The 21,232-nt window shown below is 46.0% G+C and overlaps 1 protein-coding gene across 4 annotated transcripts; it reads left to right on the forward strand.

Moving 5' to 3' along the window:
• The first annotated feature begins 799 nt into the window (after positions 1-799).
• On the forward strand, positions 800-18,866 carry LOC135237711 (DNA (cytosine-5)-methyltransferase 3A-like). 4 transcript variants are annotated; one of them, XM_064305082.1, is made up of 26 exons: positions 800-932; positions 3,043-3,168; positions 3,576-3,721; positions 4,090-4,285; positions 5,005-6,722; positions 6,954-7,110; positions 7,258-7,317; positions 7,808-7,878; positions 8,028-8,174; positions 8,722-8,805; positions 8,992-9,141; positions 9,581-9,688; positions 9,924-10,068; positions 10,513-10,608; positions 10,791-10,835; positions 10,962-11,041; positions 11,179-11,291; positions 11,648-11,831; positions 12,486-12,570; positions 13,403-13,548; positions 13,654-13,744; positions 14,502-14,650; positions 15,560-15,645; positions 15,933-16,002; positions 16,337-16,455; positions 17,297-18,866. In XM_064305082.1, exons 2-26 carry the CDS (start codon positions 3,048-3,050, stop codon positions 17,436-17,438), a joined length of 4,509 nt encoding a protein of 1,502 aa, XP_064161152.1. In that variant the 5' UTR covers positions 800-932; positions 3,043-3,047; the 3' UTR covers positions 17,439-18,866. The 4 variants fall into 4 exon arrangements, with proteins under 4 accessions (XP_064161152.1, XP_064161153.1, XP_064161151.1 ...); XM_064305083.1 differs by lacking the exon at positions 800-932 and adding an exon at positions 975-1,212 and having other exon boundaries at positions 16,385-16,455; XM_064305081.1 differs by lacking the exon at positions 800-932 and adding an exon at positions 976-1,212.
• The last annotated feature ends 2,366 nt before the right edge of the window (positions 18,867-21,232 follow it).

Here is a 21,232-nt window from a genome sequence, read left to right on the forward strand (position 1 = left end):
AACCAACGACTGACAGCAATTTACCGGACAGTGGTTTCAGTCTTTGGAGTGTCAAATAGGCTAACCCTTTATAACACTCGATAATAAATAATGGTTGCATAGGTTCACTTGTATTTCATTGGGGATTCATAACTTGGCAGCATAAAGTAGGCTAGCTACTCCTGTGAATGGAGGTGATCGAATGCATTAGCTAGTAGTAGCACCGATTCTGCCCATTCAGCAAGTGAAATTATAATGTGATCGTTTTGCTTTTTCCAGGCTATCCACATGACTGTTCAAAACCGCGCCATCCCTTTTACAATGACATATCCTACTGTCATTATCATACAGCAGAAAATCCGTACTGAAAAGAAAATAAACAGCCAGGTCAAAATGAAAGATATTCTAGCTTGTACTTTATTAATTGTGGGCTTAGCAAAACATTGATGCGCAATCAAGGTGCGGACTTTTTAATCATAGCGTAAGGCCTACGACGTAATTTGATTCACTGATGCTCTCACGCTTTTGTGCTTGTAAAACGTACCTTATGAAGCAACAAATATATAGGCTATGCTAGCGTGTATATGCTTTTCGTGTGGCTAATCGCTCACCATAGCTAGCTCCATTCGAGATTAATGCCATTTTCAGTTTGCATATAGCTATGTAGGTAGCCTAGCTAGAATTCGCCACGTGCCTTGCACTTTCAATACACGAAATGGTAGCAGGGCCCTTCCAAGAAGTCCCCAACCCTATTTCGATTAGCATAATGTTCAGCTATAAAGTTAGGGTAGCTATTTTAAGATAGGCGAAGGGGACGACCCAAGAAGCCAGTTGGCCAATCCCCAAATTGTGCCTGGGTCGTATGGGTGTCACGTGGGGGGTTGCACCAGTAGTTAGATAGATCGCTAGTTTAAGCGCCGGGTGTCAGTACCCCAGAGGAAGGAGTCGCTGAGGTAGGTGCGGCAAAATTAATATTTAAGAAGGTGCTTGTGCCAATTTGATAGCAGCCGCTTTACTCGGGAAGAGTAACCTCGTGGTGTCGTTTGTCAGCGGGACCATTTGATTTTAATCGATACTTTCACCTACCCCATCCAATTGATGAACAGAAGCACAATGGCTCTCTCTAGTAATCAACCTGACACAAAGGCTGTAGTAACGTTTAAGAGGAGAGAATAAGGAAGTCATCGTTAAACTAACAATACATGGAGGGATCAATGAGCTTACTCTGTGTTGGTAACGATTTTTTGTTTTTCTGACGCGATGTAAAACGTGCAACTTGTATTTACAAATGATCTGCAGCTAGCAAGGTAGTCGCCTAATACAGGCACCCACCGTAGCCTAGTGTTTAGCCGACTAGCAATAGCCTGCCTGCTGACAATGATAGCCACATTCTAAAGTCACCTACTGGGGCGAATGAGGTCAATTCAGTATCATGTCAACATTACAGTTACTTTGAATACTGGCAAATGATGGAATTGCGGAGTTATGTTTGAATGTCAGACTACGTAGCCAATTTTAGATTTTCTCTTGTATATGATAACATTCAAATGCATAGACAATGCAAATGAGGCTGCGTCTATATGTTATGAGGTCTCTTTGAAAACACTGACGAGCGCTTCTGTATTGTCCCGTAGAACTGGTATTATTTTCTATAGGAAAAGAAAGATATATGTTTTCTGGGCTGTTTGGAATGTTCGCGGCAAAAATGTACCGCGAGGCTTTTTCCTCCATACATAGCTCAGGGGGTGGAGATCTAGAAGAGCGTATGGGAATCGACTTCTAGAGGTGTACTACAAGAAAATTTAGCGTGGACATTGCAAGAAGAATGTTTCTCATCTTTCTTCGGATCGTGTGCAAATGTACTTTCTCCTGTTCGCCACGTGTTTGAAGCTAAGATGCGGTACATTCTAACAAATTGTTGTTAGAATTGGGCTTAGCTTCTTCTGGTTTCATGCTTTCCATTGCATATCATTATTGTAGCTTGGCTATATGGTCAAATTAATTGTTTCCATTGCATTTTACAGGGTAAATAGCCTAATCCGTAGTCCTGTTATAGGCGAGGATTAAATGTCAAGAATCGTAGATGAATAGCATCCGTGTTTTCAGTGTAGAACAATAGATCCGACGGCTCGATTCTGTCCCCGTTAGATTTGAGCCTAACACTGGATTTATGCCAACACGGGATTGGCACGACAGATGTCATGACAACCCCGACGCCAGCCCGACGATAGCGCTCCTACCGGCAGTTCCGGAAGGCCTATCAACATATTCGCAACGGCTAAGCAAATTAAAATAACTTGTTTTCCGATTACACGAAGCTCTCTTGTGAAAAAGCCACGTATTCTGTCTTTGGTTTAAAATGTATGGTCTTGCAAATAAGCAAAATCAAAGGTCCCTTTAAAATAATAATTTGTAAGCTTAGACCCCTTCCATACCAGGTTGGGCCATTAAGAATCACCCCCGTGGTCGTTGTTATATACTCAGTAGTCCCGATTAAAAGACGTCTCCACTGTCCATAATCCAGATCCCTATCTATCACGAAATAAAACTGCTAAACTGGTACTAGCACTCCAACTTCGCAGTGCTTTAGGAATAAGTGCCCTGGTTTTACGCAAATCCTGTCACCTTTTGTAACACACAGTATGATTTATGTATGAAGGAGCCCATGAGGAGAACAATAGGTGCTCTAGTCCAGAGTCCAGCAGCTTAATTACGCTTGCATTGCACCCACACTGCACCACACCCCTTTACAGTCCAAGGTGCATCCAGTGGTTCTAAAACTTGACCAGGCCATAGCCCACTTAACAGGCAAATGCATTTCTCTGACCCCTTCATAAGAATCAGTTAAAAATGTTAAAATACAGAAATAAAGTAACATAAGTTCATTTTACTCCGGTTGACTACTGTTGCCTTGCACTGCAAATTATTTCCCGAATTAATGGATGAGCTGCGCCTGTGTAGTAGCCTCTGCTTTGCATACAGTTGCTGTCCCTCATTTGCCAAGGTGCCTGCAGTTTTAGTTTGCCGCTTGCAGCCTATTTTTGTGGGTCTGTCTTCCTCCAGGAAACATGGCAATGAATGTGAAGCTAACGCCTGATGCTGTGGATAAGTGTAACCGGTTTGTGCTGCTTGCCTGGCTCAATGAATCCTTGCAGACCAAATTTACACAGGTGGAGGAAATATGCTCAGGTATGGCTTCATTTCCAGAATGTTCCACTTTATCTGAAAACGTATGGTTAAACGTAATATCAAATGATAATAGTGTTTTATGAAAGGACAATAGTGTGGCAACATTATGTGCCTTTAGTAGGGGACATGTGCAATGGATACAATAAATATTCAGCCCTTCATTTACCTTATGATTGTTATGGTATGTTGTTACTGAATTCAATTAAGATATGCAACTAAGAGAAATTCACATGGGCTCTTTGTTAGTTTCAGTATAATTATTGGACAAATGCACAAATAAGTAGATGCATCTTATTTTCTAAAGAAATTTTTGTACTGGTAATTACCTTTTTTTGGAAGACTGTTCTGTGTGGGTTATGGTCTCTCCAGGTGTGAGTTATGATCTGACGTGCTGATGTTCTCTCCAGGTGCTGTGTATTGCCAGCTGATGGACTGGCTCTACCCCGAATCTCTGGACCTGGCACTAGTGAAGTTCCAGGCTCAGGAGGAGGCCGACTTTATCCACAACTACAGCCTATTACAGGCCAGCTTCACCAAGATGGGAGTGACCAAAGTGAGCCCTGCCCACATTCCTCTGACTTCATTATTGTATAATAATTATAATTATTATAATAATAGATTGTATTCTCCCTCTTATTTTTGTATGCATGCATGTTAATTTATACAAATGCCATGGCATTTTATGAGTAAGTGAAGAAAATACTCACTTTTTATAATTTGTATAGCCTATTATATATAGTGTCATTTGCATGTTACGGGTTATTACATGCCACTTCATAACTGACATTTTGAGAGGAAATGATGATTTAAAAAAGCAAAAATTTCAGCCAAAATGAGGAAAAACTGCAAAGGTCAGGTGCTTTTTTGTGCATCACACTGAAGCAAGGCCATGAGTGTGCACGTGTGTTCTGTGCCCTACAGTCTGTCCCAGTGGAGGACCTGATCAAGGGGAAGTTCCGTGACAACTTCACCTTCCTAAAATGGTTCAAGAAGTTTTTCGACGTAAATTTCTGTGGCCAGATCTACTGCCCCCTGGAGGCCCGTGATGGCCAAAGCATCCTGGCTGTGAAGGTGTACGGCTCTGTTCCCCTAACCAGGAGTCTCCTGGAGGACCCAGGTAAGAAGTATGGGCATGGCACACATGCTCACACACCAGCATAGCCTTTTACTGTGCCCTGCAGTAGGGATAGCTGGTGGTAGCTTCGGTCCAGACCTGGGCCAAAAACTGCATTTTAAATGCTTTCATCTTTTAAACACCGGTTATATTGCTCCAAATTCCTGAAAATTAAAAAAAAAAATGTACTATGCCAACATTCAGAACCAAAAGCAATCTGTCATGTGATTGGAGGTTGTGGCAGTGTTTTTGATCTGGAACTGAGGTGGAGTGATGCAGATTTTACTGCACTATGGTTCAGATATTTCAAATCGTGTTGGTCACAGCTGGCCACGTCCCACTAGTTTCCAGTGTTAGGTCCTGTAGGAAGTGTCTGAAACATACTCTGTAATAGTTTCCTGTAGAGCATAAGTGGCCAGGCCTGGTTCTGAAGAGCCACAGGATGGTTCGGCTGGGGTTTGCTGTTGCTCAGCTCTTAACTAATTTCACTTGGTTTGGGTGGTAATTCGAAGAAAAACACAAACCAGTTGAGTAAAGGCTGTGACTTTCCTGGACCATAATTGGGTACATCCTCTGTCGACCATAATGAGTGAGGGTGGGGAGTAAAATGTAATTAGTTTTAATAAGTATTTAAATGTGGTTTGAATTCATTTCAGAGCAGATTTGTTTTTGTAGGGTTTTGTTCTTTGATTTGATTTTACACATTTGATTGTTGTGGGCAGCGCTGAAGCTGAAGTCCATATTGGACTCCAAGGAGGAGACCCCGAGCAAGACCAGGAAGCGCATCGTCTTCCAGGACAGCTGGCAGGAGAACTACAGCTGGGCGGAGCCCAGCAAGCTGGGCGACACCTACGCCCACTGTCCGCTGTGCAACATCAACCTCAACGTCAACCACAGCGGAATACTGGACCTGAAACGCCACAACCAGAGCAAGAGGCACCGCCTGAACGCCAAGGAGGTGGGGAACCCCACGCCCCCGGATTCGCCTCCCTGCAGCGAAACCACGCTGAGGTTGATCGAGAAGTACAGCGGCGGCTCGGACGCGCTGAGGAAGGGGCGCGGCGGTGATGAGGGCGGGGTTTCGGCCGCTGCCGCTCGCTCCGTGCTGGGGTCGGGCTACCCAGCTGACCTGGCGTCGGCGTGCGCAGAGACGCCGTACTGCGTGTACCTGTATCGCGGGGTGCAGCTGCAGGGCGGGGCCTCCACCTGCTGCGCTGTGCTGCTGGGGTTCTTCGACGAGGCCGCCGGGCGGAGGCGGGTGCGGCTGCTGGACGCGGTGCGGCCAGAGGCGGGCGAGGACAGCGACGTGGTTGCCGCGGTTTCCGCCAGCCTGGCGGAGACGCTGAAGCGCTTCCAGATCCCCGCTCACAAAATGGCCGCCCTCTACGTGGACGGCGAGGTGGAGAGCTCGGCGCAGATCAGCGAGCGGGTGCAGGAGCTGAGCCCCAAAGCAGTGCCCGTGGCCGGGCTCTACGGGCTGGCCGATCGGGCGTGCCAGGTGGGCGTGGCGGCACTGACGGGCCCTGTCCCCAAGCTCCTCGCCGACATTCACCGCCACTACTCCTCTGCCTGCGCCGCCGCCAACGACAACCTTAAGGAGCTGTTTGCCCACACGGGGGCGCTGCCGGAGCTCTCCGGCCACTGCCTCTCCTTCGCTGGGGTCGTGCAGAAGATGCCGGAAATGTGGCCTGACCTGGTCTCCTATTTCGCGTCCTGCGAGCCCGAAGACGAGGGGGCGGGGCCGATCCGGGCGCGTCTGGAGGAGCCGGAGAGCAGGGCGATGCTGAGCTTCCTGGGCCACGCCCTGGAGCCGCTGCGCGCCTTCCAGGAGCTGCTGGAGGGGGGCGGGGAGGAGGGGTGGCGGGCGGATCTGCCCCACATCCTTTGGGTCGCCAGCGGCCTCCTGCGGCGGTATGCCACCCGCTTGCTGCGCCCGCACGCCGTGGTCAAGTACCTGAAGGAGCGAGACCCCGCCATGCTGGCAAACAGGAAGCTCCGTCTCCCGCAGGCGGAGCTGGACGTGGGCCTGGCCGCCCGGGAGTTCCTGAGCGGGGACGGTTTCGCCGAGGAGGCCCTGGCCTTCTATTCGGCGGTGATGGGCGCGGTGGCGGACAGCCTGCCGCTGAGCGACGGGCTCCTGCGCGACATGGCCTGCCTCTTGAGCCCCACCCGCCGCCTGCAGCTCAGCCCCAAGGTGGTGGGGGGCCTGGGGGCCCAGCTGGGTCTCTGTGGGACCCCTGACCTGGCCACACAGCTCACGCAGCAGTTCCAGGAGTTCCAGCTGGCCGAGAGGGAGGAGTCTCCCAAGGACCTGCCCTTGGAGCAGGACTGGGGGGCGGCGCTGAAGAACATGGGACGGGACTCCATCTACCGGAAACTCATCCTGACACTCCTGGCCCTGCCCTGTCCACCCCTGGACCTGCAGAGCGTTTTCTCTCAGGTACGCTGTGTGTGAAATACATATGAATTACTTAAACACTATGACTGTAGAAGCCTCTGATTGGTTGATTTCTGAGCAGGCTTTAAATCACAAGTATCTGCATTACCTTGCTTTTTATTTGGCTTTTCTGTTTTGTTGTTTGACCTCATAGATTTATCTTTGTGTATTTGTGGTATTTATGTGTGTGTGTATGTGTGTGTGTGTGTGTGTGTGGTGCATGTGTGTTCCCAGACCTTGGAGAATGGAGATTCCATCCTATTGGATGAGGTGACCGAGAGCGAGCTGGACCTGACCAATGACAGTACTCTGTCCGACGCCACGCCTTCCTCTCCCCTCCAAAATGGAGGCACCAAGGTGGGACCAGACAGCTCCTCAAGCAGCTCTGCAGGTGAGTGGAGGATCTTGGGTAAGATGTGAGCACCTTGCATGTCATCGGCTGGTTTGGGACAAGGGGGACAGGACTGAGTGTTCAGGTATGGTTTTCCTGCTCTTCCCCTAGTTTTCCCTCATTTAAAATGCTGGTTGTGTTTTCCAGAGGTGACCGGCCTGGCAGACGCAGTGAAGCCGTGTGCTGTGGTGCTGGAGAAGATACCGAGTGAGACATATACTGTTTATTCTGTGTAACTGTTGCTTAGAAGCTTCTTTAAAACGGACGTGCAGTCAACGCTTGCAGGAAGTGCACAGTGTTATTGGCCCGGCTCTGTAAATAAGCCGCCCTGCTTTCATCAGCACTGGTGATCATTTGTCTGTGCCCAGTCAGTCTACCATTTTACAGTCGCTTCAATGGTGGACCCGTCTACATAATAACACACACAGGCCCTTTCTGCAGTCTCAAACTCAGAGGGAGTCAGGGCAACTTAGGACAGTCAGGAGAAGAGAGGAAGGAAGAAGAAAGGGACCTGATATAGCTGTATGTAACTACGGATGTGTGTATGGGCTGAGGTGTATGTAGTTATGGAGTCGTGTCTGTGTACTGAGTTGCGTGTACGTGTGGTATGGTGAGTAAGTAGTGAGTTGAATGTAAGTTAGGTGCGATGCGTCTGTATGAGTCATAAGTCCTGAAGGATTTTTTCTCTCTCCTCCAGAGGCAGACTCAAAGGCGTCTGAGACGTTCTTCATTGAGGATGACATCATCTGGTCCAGCTCCTGTGAGGAGGTACGGTCCTGCTGGGCTTCACTGTTTATCATTTGCATCATCCCCAAGCACTATACAACCCTATACCTCTCTCTCTTTCTCTGTCTCTTTCTTTCTCTCTCTGACCTTCTAGTCTCTCCCTTTGAGTGCATGTGTGTGTGTGTCCGTAGGGCTCCATTAGGGGGATTTGTGGATGGGAGAGAAGTCTCCGACAGAAGCCTCAGGCTCGAACCGTGTTTCAGGCAGGGGTTGGGACCTGGGGGAAGCCGCAGAGCCTCGAGAAGGACACGAATGCCCCCAAAACAGCCCCTGCTGGGGTACGTACTTGTGCCCCCACAGGGAGAGGGCGGGGCAGTGGGGGTAACGAGCTGTCCGTTCAGCTGGAGGAGGCGGGATTATTGACGGGTGGATCTACAGCTTTGGTATTTCCTCATCTTTGCCATCCTCGTCATCGTCACTGTCTGGGAAAGTGAGAACGTGTGCCTGGCAGGGGACGTGTCTGAGTGAGGAAGGAACAGGGATGGATGATAGAGAGAGTCTGAGCTGTGTGCCGGGAGGTGATTGGTTATGTGGGGTCTGTGTACCAAGAGGTGATTGGGTTTCATGGGTATGTGTGCGTACATGTCTGTTTCCTTTTCTTAATTTTGTGTCCTGCTACAGATCTTTCTTTTTACTTTTCTCTGGACAACCACATCCCTACCTTCCCCACCCTCTCTGGTTTGGTTTGGTCTCCATAAATCGCACGTGTTCAGGAGGCTCAGAACTGCCATTTGCTGTGATGCCACAAGCCATGTGTGTGTGTGTCCATGTGCTTCATGAGCCCTGTTTCCTGTTTTTACTAACTGCATTGTCTCGTGCTTCCAGTCAACTCAAGAGAGTTCCATAACATCCACCCCGAAGGCAGCCACTCCAAGCCCAAAACGCTCTAAGAAGACCTATCCGTACCAGGTGATGTCTCCATGCTGACCACTGCCCTCCCACCAGCAAGACAAATGATCACAATGTCTCTGCAATTTAAAATTAAGTGAACAGCAGTTTGCTTTGTTAGCATGATAGTAGATTCATATTGCCAATGTGGGAATGTGTTACAGAAATGCAAAATGAAAGTGAAAATGTCTCTGTATGCCTCTGCAGGATGAGAAGGGGTTTTGCATGGGAGAGCTGGTTTGGGGGAAGGTGAAGGGTTTCTCCTGGTGGCCAGGGCTGGTCGTGGGGTGGAAATCCAAGCAGGTTCCCCTGGGCATGCGCCGGGTGGAGTGGTTCGGAGATGGAATGTTCTCAGAGGTGAGGAAGAGGAGGAGGAAGGAGGAAGAACATTGAGTCTTATGTGTATAACCATGGCCGATTGCTGTTCTTGGCTGCCAGTTTTCACAATTCCAATCACACTTGTTCGGTTTCAGTCGAATAAGGAAATTAAAAATGCATTTGTGTTCATAATTTCATGTCATGGAATGTCCATCCATAAATAGATATTATCACACAATGGAAAAGTGAATACTGTGTGTGTGCATGTGTGCATGCATGTGTGTGCCTATGTGTTTTAAAAGTAATTGCAGGGTACGCTGATCCTCATGTTTGTGATGTTGAATATGCTGAGAGACCTTTTTGTTGGTCTGTGACAGTGGTGATGTTGAACCATCGCTCTCCATCTACCTGTCCCTTTTCCCTCTCTCCTTCCTTCCTCGTCTCACTCTCTCTCCCTCCTTCCCTTCTTCCCTTCCAGATCTACACAGAGCGTCTCCTGCCATTCGCTGCCTTTGCCAAGTGTTTCTGTTCCAACTCCTTTGCCAGCCTGCCTGCATACAAGGAAGCGATCTACCAGATCCTCGAGGTACTGCACCCAGCCAAATGCTACACTACAAATCTGGCTCTTATACATATTTATAATATATCGTGTCACAGTGACTATTTCAGTTACGTCTGTGCACTTTGACATTGTTTTGAGTCGCTCCAGTGCAATATGAATATATCTTGTATCTTTTCCCATCATGCTGTGCTGGGTGGCGTGTACTGCCCTGCCCTCATCTTGTGTGCCAATGGGCTGCCGTGTCTGTGTTTTGTTGCAGCTGGCAGTGGACAGGTGTGGAAAGGTGTTCCCACCGGGGAAGGATGGGGGGAAGGATGAGGAGATAAAAGTGATGATGGACTGGGCCTTCGGGGGATTCGAACCCAGCGGACCCGACGGCTTCCAGCCACCTGTGGAGGCCAGCGGTAGGACAGTGCTAGGAGGGGCGGGGTTATGGGGGAGGAGCCATGTGGAGGGGCAGTGCTATGTAGGGGTGGAGAGTCAGAGATGGAGCATTGTGTAGCATGTACAGCAGTGTGGGGAGATGTACATTACACAGCCATTAATACAAAAATTGAGGGAATCAAGAGACAATGGATTGTTTATATGTGATTGACAAGGGGTGCAGAAAAGCCATTTGACTGTTGCATATAAACTTCTGGAAGGAAATGAACAGATGACCCAGAAACGGGGGTGTTTCTAAATGCTGATACTTAGATTGGTTCCCTATAAAAAGCAACAGAGCATCAGTCCATGCTTTCATCACATGCACAGCTTCCAGCTTGATGTTTGTAATTACAAATTAATATAAGTTCACTAGTGAACATATAAAACATTGACATTAAACTTGTTACCATGTGTGTACACAGAGTCCCTGGAAACTTCTCTGGCTGAATACCAGCCTCCCGCCAAGAGGAAGTACTTGCATAAGAACAAAGCTACTCCTGACCAGGACTTCAGCAGAGGTAAAGCCAAACACACCCGCACACCATAACCGTGCAGGTTGGGGAATTTTCATCTTGTTCCACACAATGCTAAATGAGAGTTACACAGGACATGCGTTCTGGCATTCTGATTATCTAAACTAGAACTGTGTTGCAAGAGCCCCCCCCCCCCCAAGTGAGAGCCCTGTTTTATCTTCCCACAGACCAAATGGTGCAGGAAGTGCAAAAGAGGGGCAAGAGCATTGAAGGTAAGCATACGATTGGTTGTTTTTGAGTCATTTTTTTCCTTGAGGGAGAGGACTTCTGCTGTGAAATTTCAGGTTTCTTGAAGGGCGAGACTTTTCTCTTACATCCCTCTCTCTCTCTCTCTGCAGATTTCTGCCTTTGCTGTGGGAGCGTGTACGTAGAGATCTTCCACCCGCTCTTCGAGGGAGGCTTATGCCTCAAATGCAAGGTATGCGGAATATTCCGGTGCTCTCGGCTGGGGATAGCCAGGCTGTGTAATCTGTTATATGGAAGTGGAAGTGATATCAGACGAAGATGTCTGTTAGGTTAATCATGATTTGAGAGGTATCATTGCCCACCCTGTAGGACAACTTCACAGAGACGCTGTACCGCTACGATGATGATGGGTACCAGTCATACTGCACCGTGTGCTGTGCGGGCCTGGAGGTCATCCTGTGTGGAAATAACAGTTGTTGCCGGTGAGTGCTGCCCCCTACAGGCCGGCAGGAGATCTTGAGGATTTACCTGTGGGATTTAGCTGCCATGTCTTAGTAGAGGCCTCCTTTAATTTTCCTCTCTGGCTGCCTTGGCTGGTGTCAAAAATATTACAAAACATGATGTCCAGACTAGATGGCCCTGGAGAGCTAGAGGATGTATTTGGCCTCAACCAGTTCCGATCCCAGAAAGCAAGCAGGGTTCAACATTGACTTTTTTCCCCAACTTGCCCGTGAACTGCGGCTCTGCAGGCCCAGGATTGGGGTCCCCTGCTGTATCGATGCCCTGAGGAACGGGCCGGTCACCCCCCTCACTGTGCCCCCCTGTCCCGTCCCCACAGGTGTTACTGTAAGGACTGCCTGAACTCTCTGGTGGGCCCCGGGACATTTGAGCAGCTGAAGGACGTGGACCCCTGGAGCTGCTACCTGTGCCTGCCGTCCCAGCGCTACGGGCTGCTGAGGCGCCGGCCCGACTGGAGCGTGCGCGTGCAGGAGTTCTTCGCCAACGAGAGCGCCATGGAATTCGTAAGAGACCCCGACACGTGCACACACGCGCACGCAGCTGCACGTGCACCCTCATGCGCACGAGCTTACGCATTCATTCGCTCATTCATAAACGCTCGCCCACGCACACACATTCAGACGCGCAGGTTCAGCGACCGTGACCGTTCAGCGACCGTGACCGTTCAACGACCGTGTCTTTGACTACATGTCACCACATGTCTTGCTTTTTAATACCGGTTGCTTTGTTACCGGTCAGGTCTTGCTTTTTGAGCTTGTCTGTGCTGAAGAGCGCCTCCTCTGGTGGATCTGGTGCCTGCAGTATCCCCGGGCCCCTTTGGTGGCCTGCAGAGTGAAAAGAAGCAGCCGCTGGCAGCTTGTGCTTCCTTGCAGAGCTCTGGCTTGGCTGCACTCTCCCGAATTGACAGACGAGGTTGCCGTGGCAAAATGGGCCTGTGAACACAAATCAATTAGATCTAATTCAAATCAGATTCAGCTTTATTGTCATTGTACAGGTAAAAAGAAAAATTTGTTTGCGGCTTCCAAGGAATGGTGCTTGGGAGCCGCGTAAGCATTTCTCGTCGTACCTGTACAACTGGCCAGCTGGCCTTTCTAAATTTGGAGGGAGACTAAAGCTGAAAAAGTGGGGGTTAAAAATTGGGCATTATCTCCCCACAGGAGCCCCACAGAGTGTACCCCTCCATCCCTGCTAACCAGCGAAGGCCCATTAAGGTGTTGTCCCTTTTTGACGGCATTGCCACAGGTGAGTGCTCACATTTACCATGGCTTTGGCTTACTTTGCTCTCCTGCCTAACAGTGACCAGAGAGGGGTTATGGGTTTGAATCCCTGGTGGGCCTCCCCTGGCACTGTAATGCAAGGTTCTTCACCCAAACACCAGCTTTGTGTGTGTGTGTGTGTTTGTGTACTGTGTTGGGCAGTAGCAAAGCTATTTACTTAACTACATTTCCCAGTAGCATGGTGGTCGCATCAGTATTTCCAAAATAAAACTGCTTTTTTTTCAGTTGCTTTTTGAGTTTTACTGTCTTTCACAATCAAGTAGAGTGGTAGTGGCAACAAATTTCCCAGAGTCAAGCACTAAGAAACAAAAACCCAATTTAATCCGGTGCTGCAATGTGACAAGTCCTGTGTTTTCTTGTTGGCTGGAATCAGATGCAAATGTCAGTCAAGCAATATGGCACAAGAACCTGTTAGTAGGCAGGAATTAATGTGGGGGGTATTGTTGTCTCAAAAATAAATAAATAAATAAAAAACTGATCAACAAATAAATGTAGCTGATCCACAAATAAATGCAGCTGATCCACCAATAGATGCAGCTGATCCACAAATAAATGCAGCTGGTTCACATTTGTGCATCACTTCTTGCTTGCATTTATTTGTTGATTTTTGAGGCAGCTTTTATTATAGAGTATTTTTTTTTTTTTAATTTTGGTTCCACTATATGGAAATTATAGCACTTTTTACTAATCTAAAATTGTGGAGTAAGAAAAAAATGTCTTTGTCCCAAACATTGTGGAGCTCACTGTATGATCATGTTTTTGTAATCTGTGTGGTGTATCCTGCATTTGCCTGCCAGGCTACCTGGTTTTGCGTGACCTGGGCTTCAAGGTGGAAAGGTACATTGCCTCAGAGATCTGTGAGGACTCCATCGCTGTGGGCATGATCAAACACGAGGGCAAAATTGAGCATGTCAACGACGTGCGGACCATAACCAGAAAGCACGTAAGTCTGTCGTTCTGAGTGCGTCTTGTGGTGATAAAATCCCATCTCTGCCGTTTCTCTCTGAGGTAAAAGACTATAACTTCGCTGCTTTTATCTGTGTTCCAGATTGCTGAGTGGGGCCCCTTTGACCTTCTGATTGGTGGGAGTCCATGCAATGACCTCTCCATGGTGAATCCAGCGCGGAAGGGCCTTTTTGGTACGAAAACTCAAATCTGTATTGCCATGGCAATTTACAAACCTTTTAATCTTTTATTTGTAAAGGATACTTGTTAAAGCAATAAAATGAATAATAAATATAATCAAAACCACAAGCTCACCTAAGGATTCTGATTTTGGAAACAAAAAGAAAGGGTATTATTGAGGCAGATCTTAAGAGTATGCGTGATCTTCTGTTCCAAACTGTATATTCGAAAATGGAATACGCTGATCATTTTTATTTGTTAGGTTATCAGCTTTGTGATGAGGGTTAATCCCTCAGGTATCAAAGTTTAATGCACAGAAGGATTCCAGTGCGTGTGAAACAGTGCCACCTGCAAATGAGTGGTCACTTTACTGTTTATCCAGTGGTCTCAACACTCCCACCACCCAGCCTTCAATCCTGCTGCACAAATCTGTTCCACACCAGCACTGCAAACCTCTCCCTGACCTGGCCTAATGGTTCTGCTGTGCCCATGTGAGACAAATCACCTGTCTGTGGTGTTTATAATGTCAGAGAAGTTGTCAGGTGAGTTGGTGTAACTAAGGCCCTGATCTAGAATCAGAGTCCAAAGAGTCCTGAGCCATAACTGATCCTAAACAAACGAACATCTTAAACTGATCTAGGATCATTCTAACATGCCGCACCCATGCGGTTGAACACAAAGCAGGCTTTCAAGGTGGTTTGGACAGAGACCATTGAACAGGTGTCACGGAGAGCTGTATTATCACACATGGACTTGTCTATCCGCCACTAGAGGGCACCGGCAGGCTGTTTTTTGAATACTACCGAATGCTGACAATGATGAGGCCGAAGGAGGACGATCCCCGGCCCTTCTTCTGGCTGTTTGAGAATGTGGTCGCCATGGGCAGCCGCGACAAGGCCGACATCTGCCGCTTTCTGGAGGTGAGGGAGCGGCTCATGCTGTCCTCGATTAGTCACCAGCATGTAACGCTCAGTTTTTCCTCTGGGGGCTGGATAATGGTAACGTATATAGCATCCAAAGCGCTTACAATTGATGCCTCCATTCGCGAGCGTTAGGTTAGGTTTGTCTTGCTCAGGACACTTTGACATGCCAGGTGGTTTGAACGCAACTCCGACTCCAGACATCGGTCTACTCCGTGCTATGTCGCCTGCATTCGCTTGCATCAGATAGCATTTAGAAGCGACTTACAGAACTCTGAGTTGGTTAGCAAGTATGAGTGTATGTGGTGATTAAATCGAGTATTCACACAGCTAGTATAGTGTATTGATGGGCTGTTCAACATTGAACTGTTGTGTATTGCTGAGTTGTATAATGTAGCTTTTTGTGTGTTCACTAGTTGTTTTATATTCAAAGTTTGTGTATTGGTGGGTTGTTTCATGTGGAGTTATGTGTTGGGTTGTTTAATTTTGAGGTTTTGCGTATTGATATGTGGCAATTAAAAATTTTTTTTTAAAAGCAGCAATTGCTGGACTAAAAGCATCTTAGTCGGACAAGAGCATTTTCACTAAACAATCGACTGACCAAATAAAGAAACGCAGCCCTAGTTTAATGTTGAGTTGTTGTGTATTCTCGGGTTGTTTAATGTTCAGTTGTGTATTCTCTGGTTGTTTAATGTTGAGTTGTGTATTCTCGGGTTGTTTAATGTTGAGTTGTGTATTCTCGGGTTGTTTAATGTTGAGTTGTGTATTCTCGGGTTGTTTAATGTTGAGTTGTGTATTCTCTGGTTGTTTAATGTTGAGTTGTTGTGTATTCTCGGGTCGTTTAATGTTAAGTTGTTGTGTGTTTCTGGGTTATTGAGGCACTAAAAGGGTTGTGTGTTCTGTTTCCAGTGTAACCCGATTCTGATTGATGCGGTGAAAGTGAGCCCAGCCCACAGGGCTCGGTACTTCTGGGGAAACCTGCCAGGGATGAACAGGTACAACACACACCATACCTCTGACTGTTGCCTGATGGGCTGGTCCACTTTTGGGTTCCTGGGGCACTTTTGCACTTTTGGGGCTGCGATTGCATCCAACCCCCCCCCCCCATTTTCGCACCTCATTAGGCCAGTCACAGGTGCCATATAAAATGAGTTGTCTTGTAAATCATGTTAATGACTACAGCTGAACCACTCAAGTTTTAGTTTTTTGTTGACTGACAGCTTTGCTGAACAGTAGAAAAGCCACAAATAATTTAACTAGTCTCTCTCCCCACTCCCACTAGGCCCCTTGCTACGTCCCTCACCGACTGCTGCAACCTTCAGGGCTGCCTTGAGATCGGGCGACTAGCCAAGGTTATTATCCTTACTCGGCTTTCACACTCTTAATGTGACACCTCCACCATTACTGCGCTGTACATCTGATCACTGTCATAGCTCCACCTTCACTGTGCTCCAACTCACTGCTTATTATCACAGCTCCGCCCACATCTCTGCTCATTTCCATAAATGCGCTCTCACTGCACTCTACACATTAGCATAGCTCTACCCTCACTGCACTTTTTCATAACTATCATTACTCGACACTGCTTTCTGAGAGGCTTGTTTTTAATCATTGCTGATATTTTTGTTAACTTATTCCTTTTGTTTATTTAAATAATTTATTTCATTTTGTTTTTACCCCCGGCAGTTTGAGAAAGTGCGCACCATCACCACTAAATCCAACTCCATCCGACAGGGGAAGTCCGAGACCCTTCCCGTCACTATGAACGGGAAGGACGACTATCTGTGGTGTACAGAGATAGAGAGGTGAGATTCACAGAACACAGAACAATGCAGAGTACAATAAATCACTAGAGGCATTGGTGGCAGAATGAATAACAAAGATTGTATATTTGATTAGGTTTTTAAACCCAATATCAAAGATAAGTCAAATAGAAATACCTGTAAAAAGTATAGGTGCTTTTTATTTTTATTTTTTTAATTTATTGTACTTTGTGAAAAGCACTTTGTCTACTCACTCATTTGAAGGGCATCCAACCAGCCTTGCCTTGTACAAAATGATCAAGTTCATTTCCCAAGCTCTGACACTCTTGATAGAAAGCTATAACCAGTCCATTTAGTCCCTCGTGCCCTGTGCTGCACCTCTGGTAGTTCTTGATTCATTTTAATTTAAAAAAATGAGCACTCTACTGTGTCGTAAGCAACAGACCCAGCAGAGCAGTAGCCTACACACCTCACCTGAAGATAGCCGTTACTGGATAGTGTTCCACAGCAAGCATTTTCACAGCTTGAGAGTGTTGAGTGATCTCAGCTGTAAAGCTAGTCCTGAATGACAGCAGTTGAGCCAGGAAGGTTATTGATATTTCCTTAATGTAGTGGTCAGGCGTGTTGCCATGGTTGAGCCGCGGGTTTGCGACTGCTGTTTCAATTTGCATCCGGTGACAAAATGGCAAAGTTTGCACGATCGAAAGAAAATACAAGTGTGTCTTTGATGTGTACAATGTAGCTGGTTGCTTGCTGTAGTCACTGGGGTGTATAATAATAATTTCTTATTATTATTGTGTATTAACAGCTTTTTAAAACATTTTTTTTTATTTATTTATTTATTTATTTACATTTCATCCTTTCTGTTCTGCTCTTGCTCCAGGATATTTGGTTTTCCCAAACATTACACCGATGTGAACAACATGGGGCGGGGTCAGCGTCAGAAGGTTCTGGGGCGGTCCTGGAGTGTCCCCGTGATCCGACACCTGTTTGCCCCTCTGAAGGACTACTTTGCCTGCGAATAAGGGAGGACATCCTCACCCTTCCAACCTTCTCCTATCCCTACCCCCAGTCGGTTGCTTGGCAATAGCAGCACCAGCAATGATTGGTTGGAATGCAGCCTCACTTAGCAGCCATATTTCAGGCCTGCCTTGCATCTGCATGTTGACGACCATGCACCTAACTGAGATAAGTGAGCACAGATCATCCCCTGATTGCATGGGAGGAGAGTTGCTTGTTATTCGCTTGTCCCGTACGTAGGGAAATCCATCTCCTAGGTCTTGATTGGGTCGGCGAATCACCCGCTGCTTTCAATTGCTCAGCACTTTGTGCATGATTATCTCAGTTTAGAATCCCGTCATCACCATGCGTGCTAGCAGGCCTTATGTATGGCCTATAAGCAAGGCTGTGTCAACAGGGGGTGAGGCAAAAAACGAATCCCCTCCCTTTCAGCCTTTTGAACTTAAATTAATGAATTAAATTAAACTTCTCACAAACCTCCACAGGCACTCAGGGCTCACAGAAAAACCTTGCTCTACTTTTTAAACGTGATTTTAATGAATCGGCACATTTTAAATGGCTCGTGATTCCATTTTGTTATTTATAGATGGGGTCTCACTGCCTCTCTGGTCTAGTCCGTAAGACAGCGACACTTCCATACACTACCTGGCCAAAAAAAGTCGCACACTCTAATATTTTGTTGGACCGCCTTTAGCTTTGATTACAGTGCACATTCATTGTGGCATTGTTTCAACAACCTTATGCAACGTCACAACATGTATTTCCGTCCAGAATTGCATTCATTTTTGGCCGAGATCTTATATTGACGACGTGAGAGTCAAACTACTCCATAAAGTCTTCTCCAGCACATCCCAAAGACTTTCAATGGGGTTAAGGTCAGGACTCTGGCGGCCAATTCATGTGTGAAAATGATTCCTCGTGCTCCCAGAACCACTCTTTCACAGTTTGAGCCAGATGAATCTTGGCATTGTCGTCCTGGAATATGCCCGTGCCGTCAGGGAAGAAAAAAATCCATTTATGGGATAACCTGGTCATTCAGTACATTCAGGCACTCAGCTGACTCATTTTATTGCCGCATAACGTTGCTGAGCCTAGACCTGACCAATTGTAGCAACCCCAGATCCTAACACTGCCTCCAGAGGCTTGTACAGTGGGCACTGTCCAAAAAAATCCAAACAGCGACTTTTGTTTTGGCATGGCAGTGTACATTTACACCGCCTGGTAAAAGTGACCCAATTCCAATTTTTTGCTCACATGTGGCACAGGTCAGATCAGGAATAAAGCACATGGAATTAGATATTTTCAGATCTATGTATCTGTAGTATCATTATCCAAACCATTGTACACACATGCAGGTTTTTTCAAATGTAAAATGTGTTTATACAGGTATCAGACATTGGTAACCTTTAAAAGCATATGTAAACCGGCGGACATGTTGCTGCAGAAATGGCTGCCTGGTTTTTAAACAGGAGAAGTTGGTTCTCTACTGCCTACCTTACTGCGGTTGTGTAACCACCTCAGTTTCTGTCTGAAGTGTTTTATTTCCACTTTAATCTGTATTTATAATTGAATTAATGAAAATGTTCGATCCTGTTGAAACTGGAATTTCTTTTTCATTGTTTTATTTGAGTTTTCTTGTCAAGGTGTACAGGTGTGGCATTATCATGTGAACAGCATTGCCTTGTTAACACCACACAGCTGATTTTTGAATGTTATGTATATTTCTAAACGTTAAAGGAGCTCAAAGGAGACTTCCTGAATATGGAGAAAATCTAAAATGGAATTTTATTGTTGTCACTGTGATCTGTGATCATAGGTTCCACCCCCTTTCGTGTTTTCTTTTCATGTTTTTCAGACAAGGAGAAGGCAGAGAGGGTTGAGGATAGAGAAGGGAACTGCAGCTCAGAAGGTGCTATGGTGGAGGTCAGACCCCCAGCTATGCGAGGGGCTCATAGACAGTTTGAGGGCTGGCCTCCTTGCAGACTGTGCAACGTCTCTCCATTATGGGGACATTTTAATGGGTTTTTATTCCACGTGTGCCTGGCCTTTTTCCATACACTTCAGGAACTGGCCTTGCCCGCTTCGTTTTGCACTGCTTGGCACTAATCCCTCTCAGGACAAACATTTATTTTCATACCATTTGAATTACTGATGTGACCCCCTTAGCTACAGAGCTAGAGACCATTGGATACTGCACTGAGTATCTGGTTTTTTATCATTTCATTAAGGATTTTAAACCAAAACTGCTGAATGGAGAATCAGAGTATCTCTTACCCTGAGAACGTGTTCCCCGTCACAGTCGAGTCTTAATTTTATGTGAACTGCCAGGCCGTATGTTCTCTGATATTTGTACGGGCAGTTATGCCCCTTCTCTGATTTTGGTGCTTAAAATGGCTCAGGCTACTCATGTTAATTACTCAAACAGAATGTTGAAGGACTTGCATTTTTATATGTGTAATCCCACAAACAGATTCATGAAGATTGAATCACATAGATGACAAGCCATTAAATAGTTGTAGGAAAGGGCTGTCTTTGCACTGTTCATCAAAATGCCAAAAAATCTTAATTAATTTTATCCTTGCAACATGTATTTTTGTACTTGCACAGAAAAGTAAATACGAAACAAATTCCTAACGCAGCAATGGTGATTAAAACATTTGTCACCTCTGCAAGGTGGACAGCCTTTTCCTGCAGTACTGGCGTAATGAGCATCTGCAGGTATACAGTGTAATTACAGCATGGCTGCTTCTTCAGGACACAATTTCACTGTCTTCAAACTGTTGGATAACTGTCTCAGAAACCAGTGTTTCAACCAAAACTTTGTAATGAAAAAAAGTGTTTTCAAACTGTACGAGTCATCTGTAATACATTTTAGAATGTATGGCTTTTTTTAGAACTGAACAGAAATGCCTGCCAAGTTAAAGTCAGGACAGATGTGTAAATGTAACATTTTGAGCACTGTTCAAATGATCCCAGGAAGTATTTAACATTTTAAATTTAACATCTTAAATATCTCATACTGAACTGAAGCTTTAGTGGTATGCCTGGAATGCTTTTAGTTCATCTGCTGTACAACCGTGTTAGTTTTCCTGCAACACAGCTAGTTTACCCACAATGCTGTTAGTTTACCTGTAATGCTGTAAATTTATCTGAAATCCTGTTAGGTTACCTGAAAGTGTGTTACGTGCAGCTTGAGCATATGAGTGATCTAGTTGTCTGCATTAAACAGCACTCCATAGTCTGTGACGCAAAGAAATGTTTATTCAGAGCTTTCACACCCTCATTCTTGTGATTTAATATTTTTTTGTTTTTTTTTTTGTGAAAAAGGTTCAGTGTTGACTCATAACATTTTTTTCCAGACAAAGCTCACCCTGTGTACTTTCGTCTACTTGCCTATGTGGAGCTTAGCACACAAAATGTGCTAGGCCTTTTAGAAGAGAATGTGTTTTTACTGATATTTGTTTTTCTTTGTACATCAATACCTCAAGTTTTTATTAGAGTCTGCAGAGACTCCCTGGTGCTATGTTTTTATAAGACCTCATAGAGTTAGGTTTTGTACTTATTTTATATCTTAGCTTTTTCATTCTGTCTCTGGAAGGTGATTGGATGAGCTTTGTGACAACGTGTACTGATTGGTTGTTCAGCTCAAAGTAATTGTGTATTGAGGTATAAATGGAGGGGGAACCCCATTATAGCCATTGACTGACTGATGTGTTTAATGTTATGACTAATAAATTGTCATAGTTTTATGGGGTGTGCTGTGATGGTGGCATTCTTTCTAAATACACTGCAGTTTTTG

The sequence above is a fragment of the Anguilla rostrata genome, chromosome 13 (genome assembly GCF_018555375.3).
Source record: "Anguilla rostrata isolate EN2019 chromosome 13, ASM1855537v3, whole genome shotgun sequence".
Lineage (NCBI taxonomy): Eukaryota > Metazoa > Chordata > Actinopteri > Anguilliformes > Anguillidae > Anguilla > Anguilla rostrata.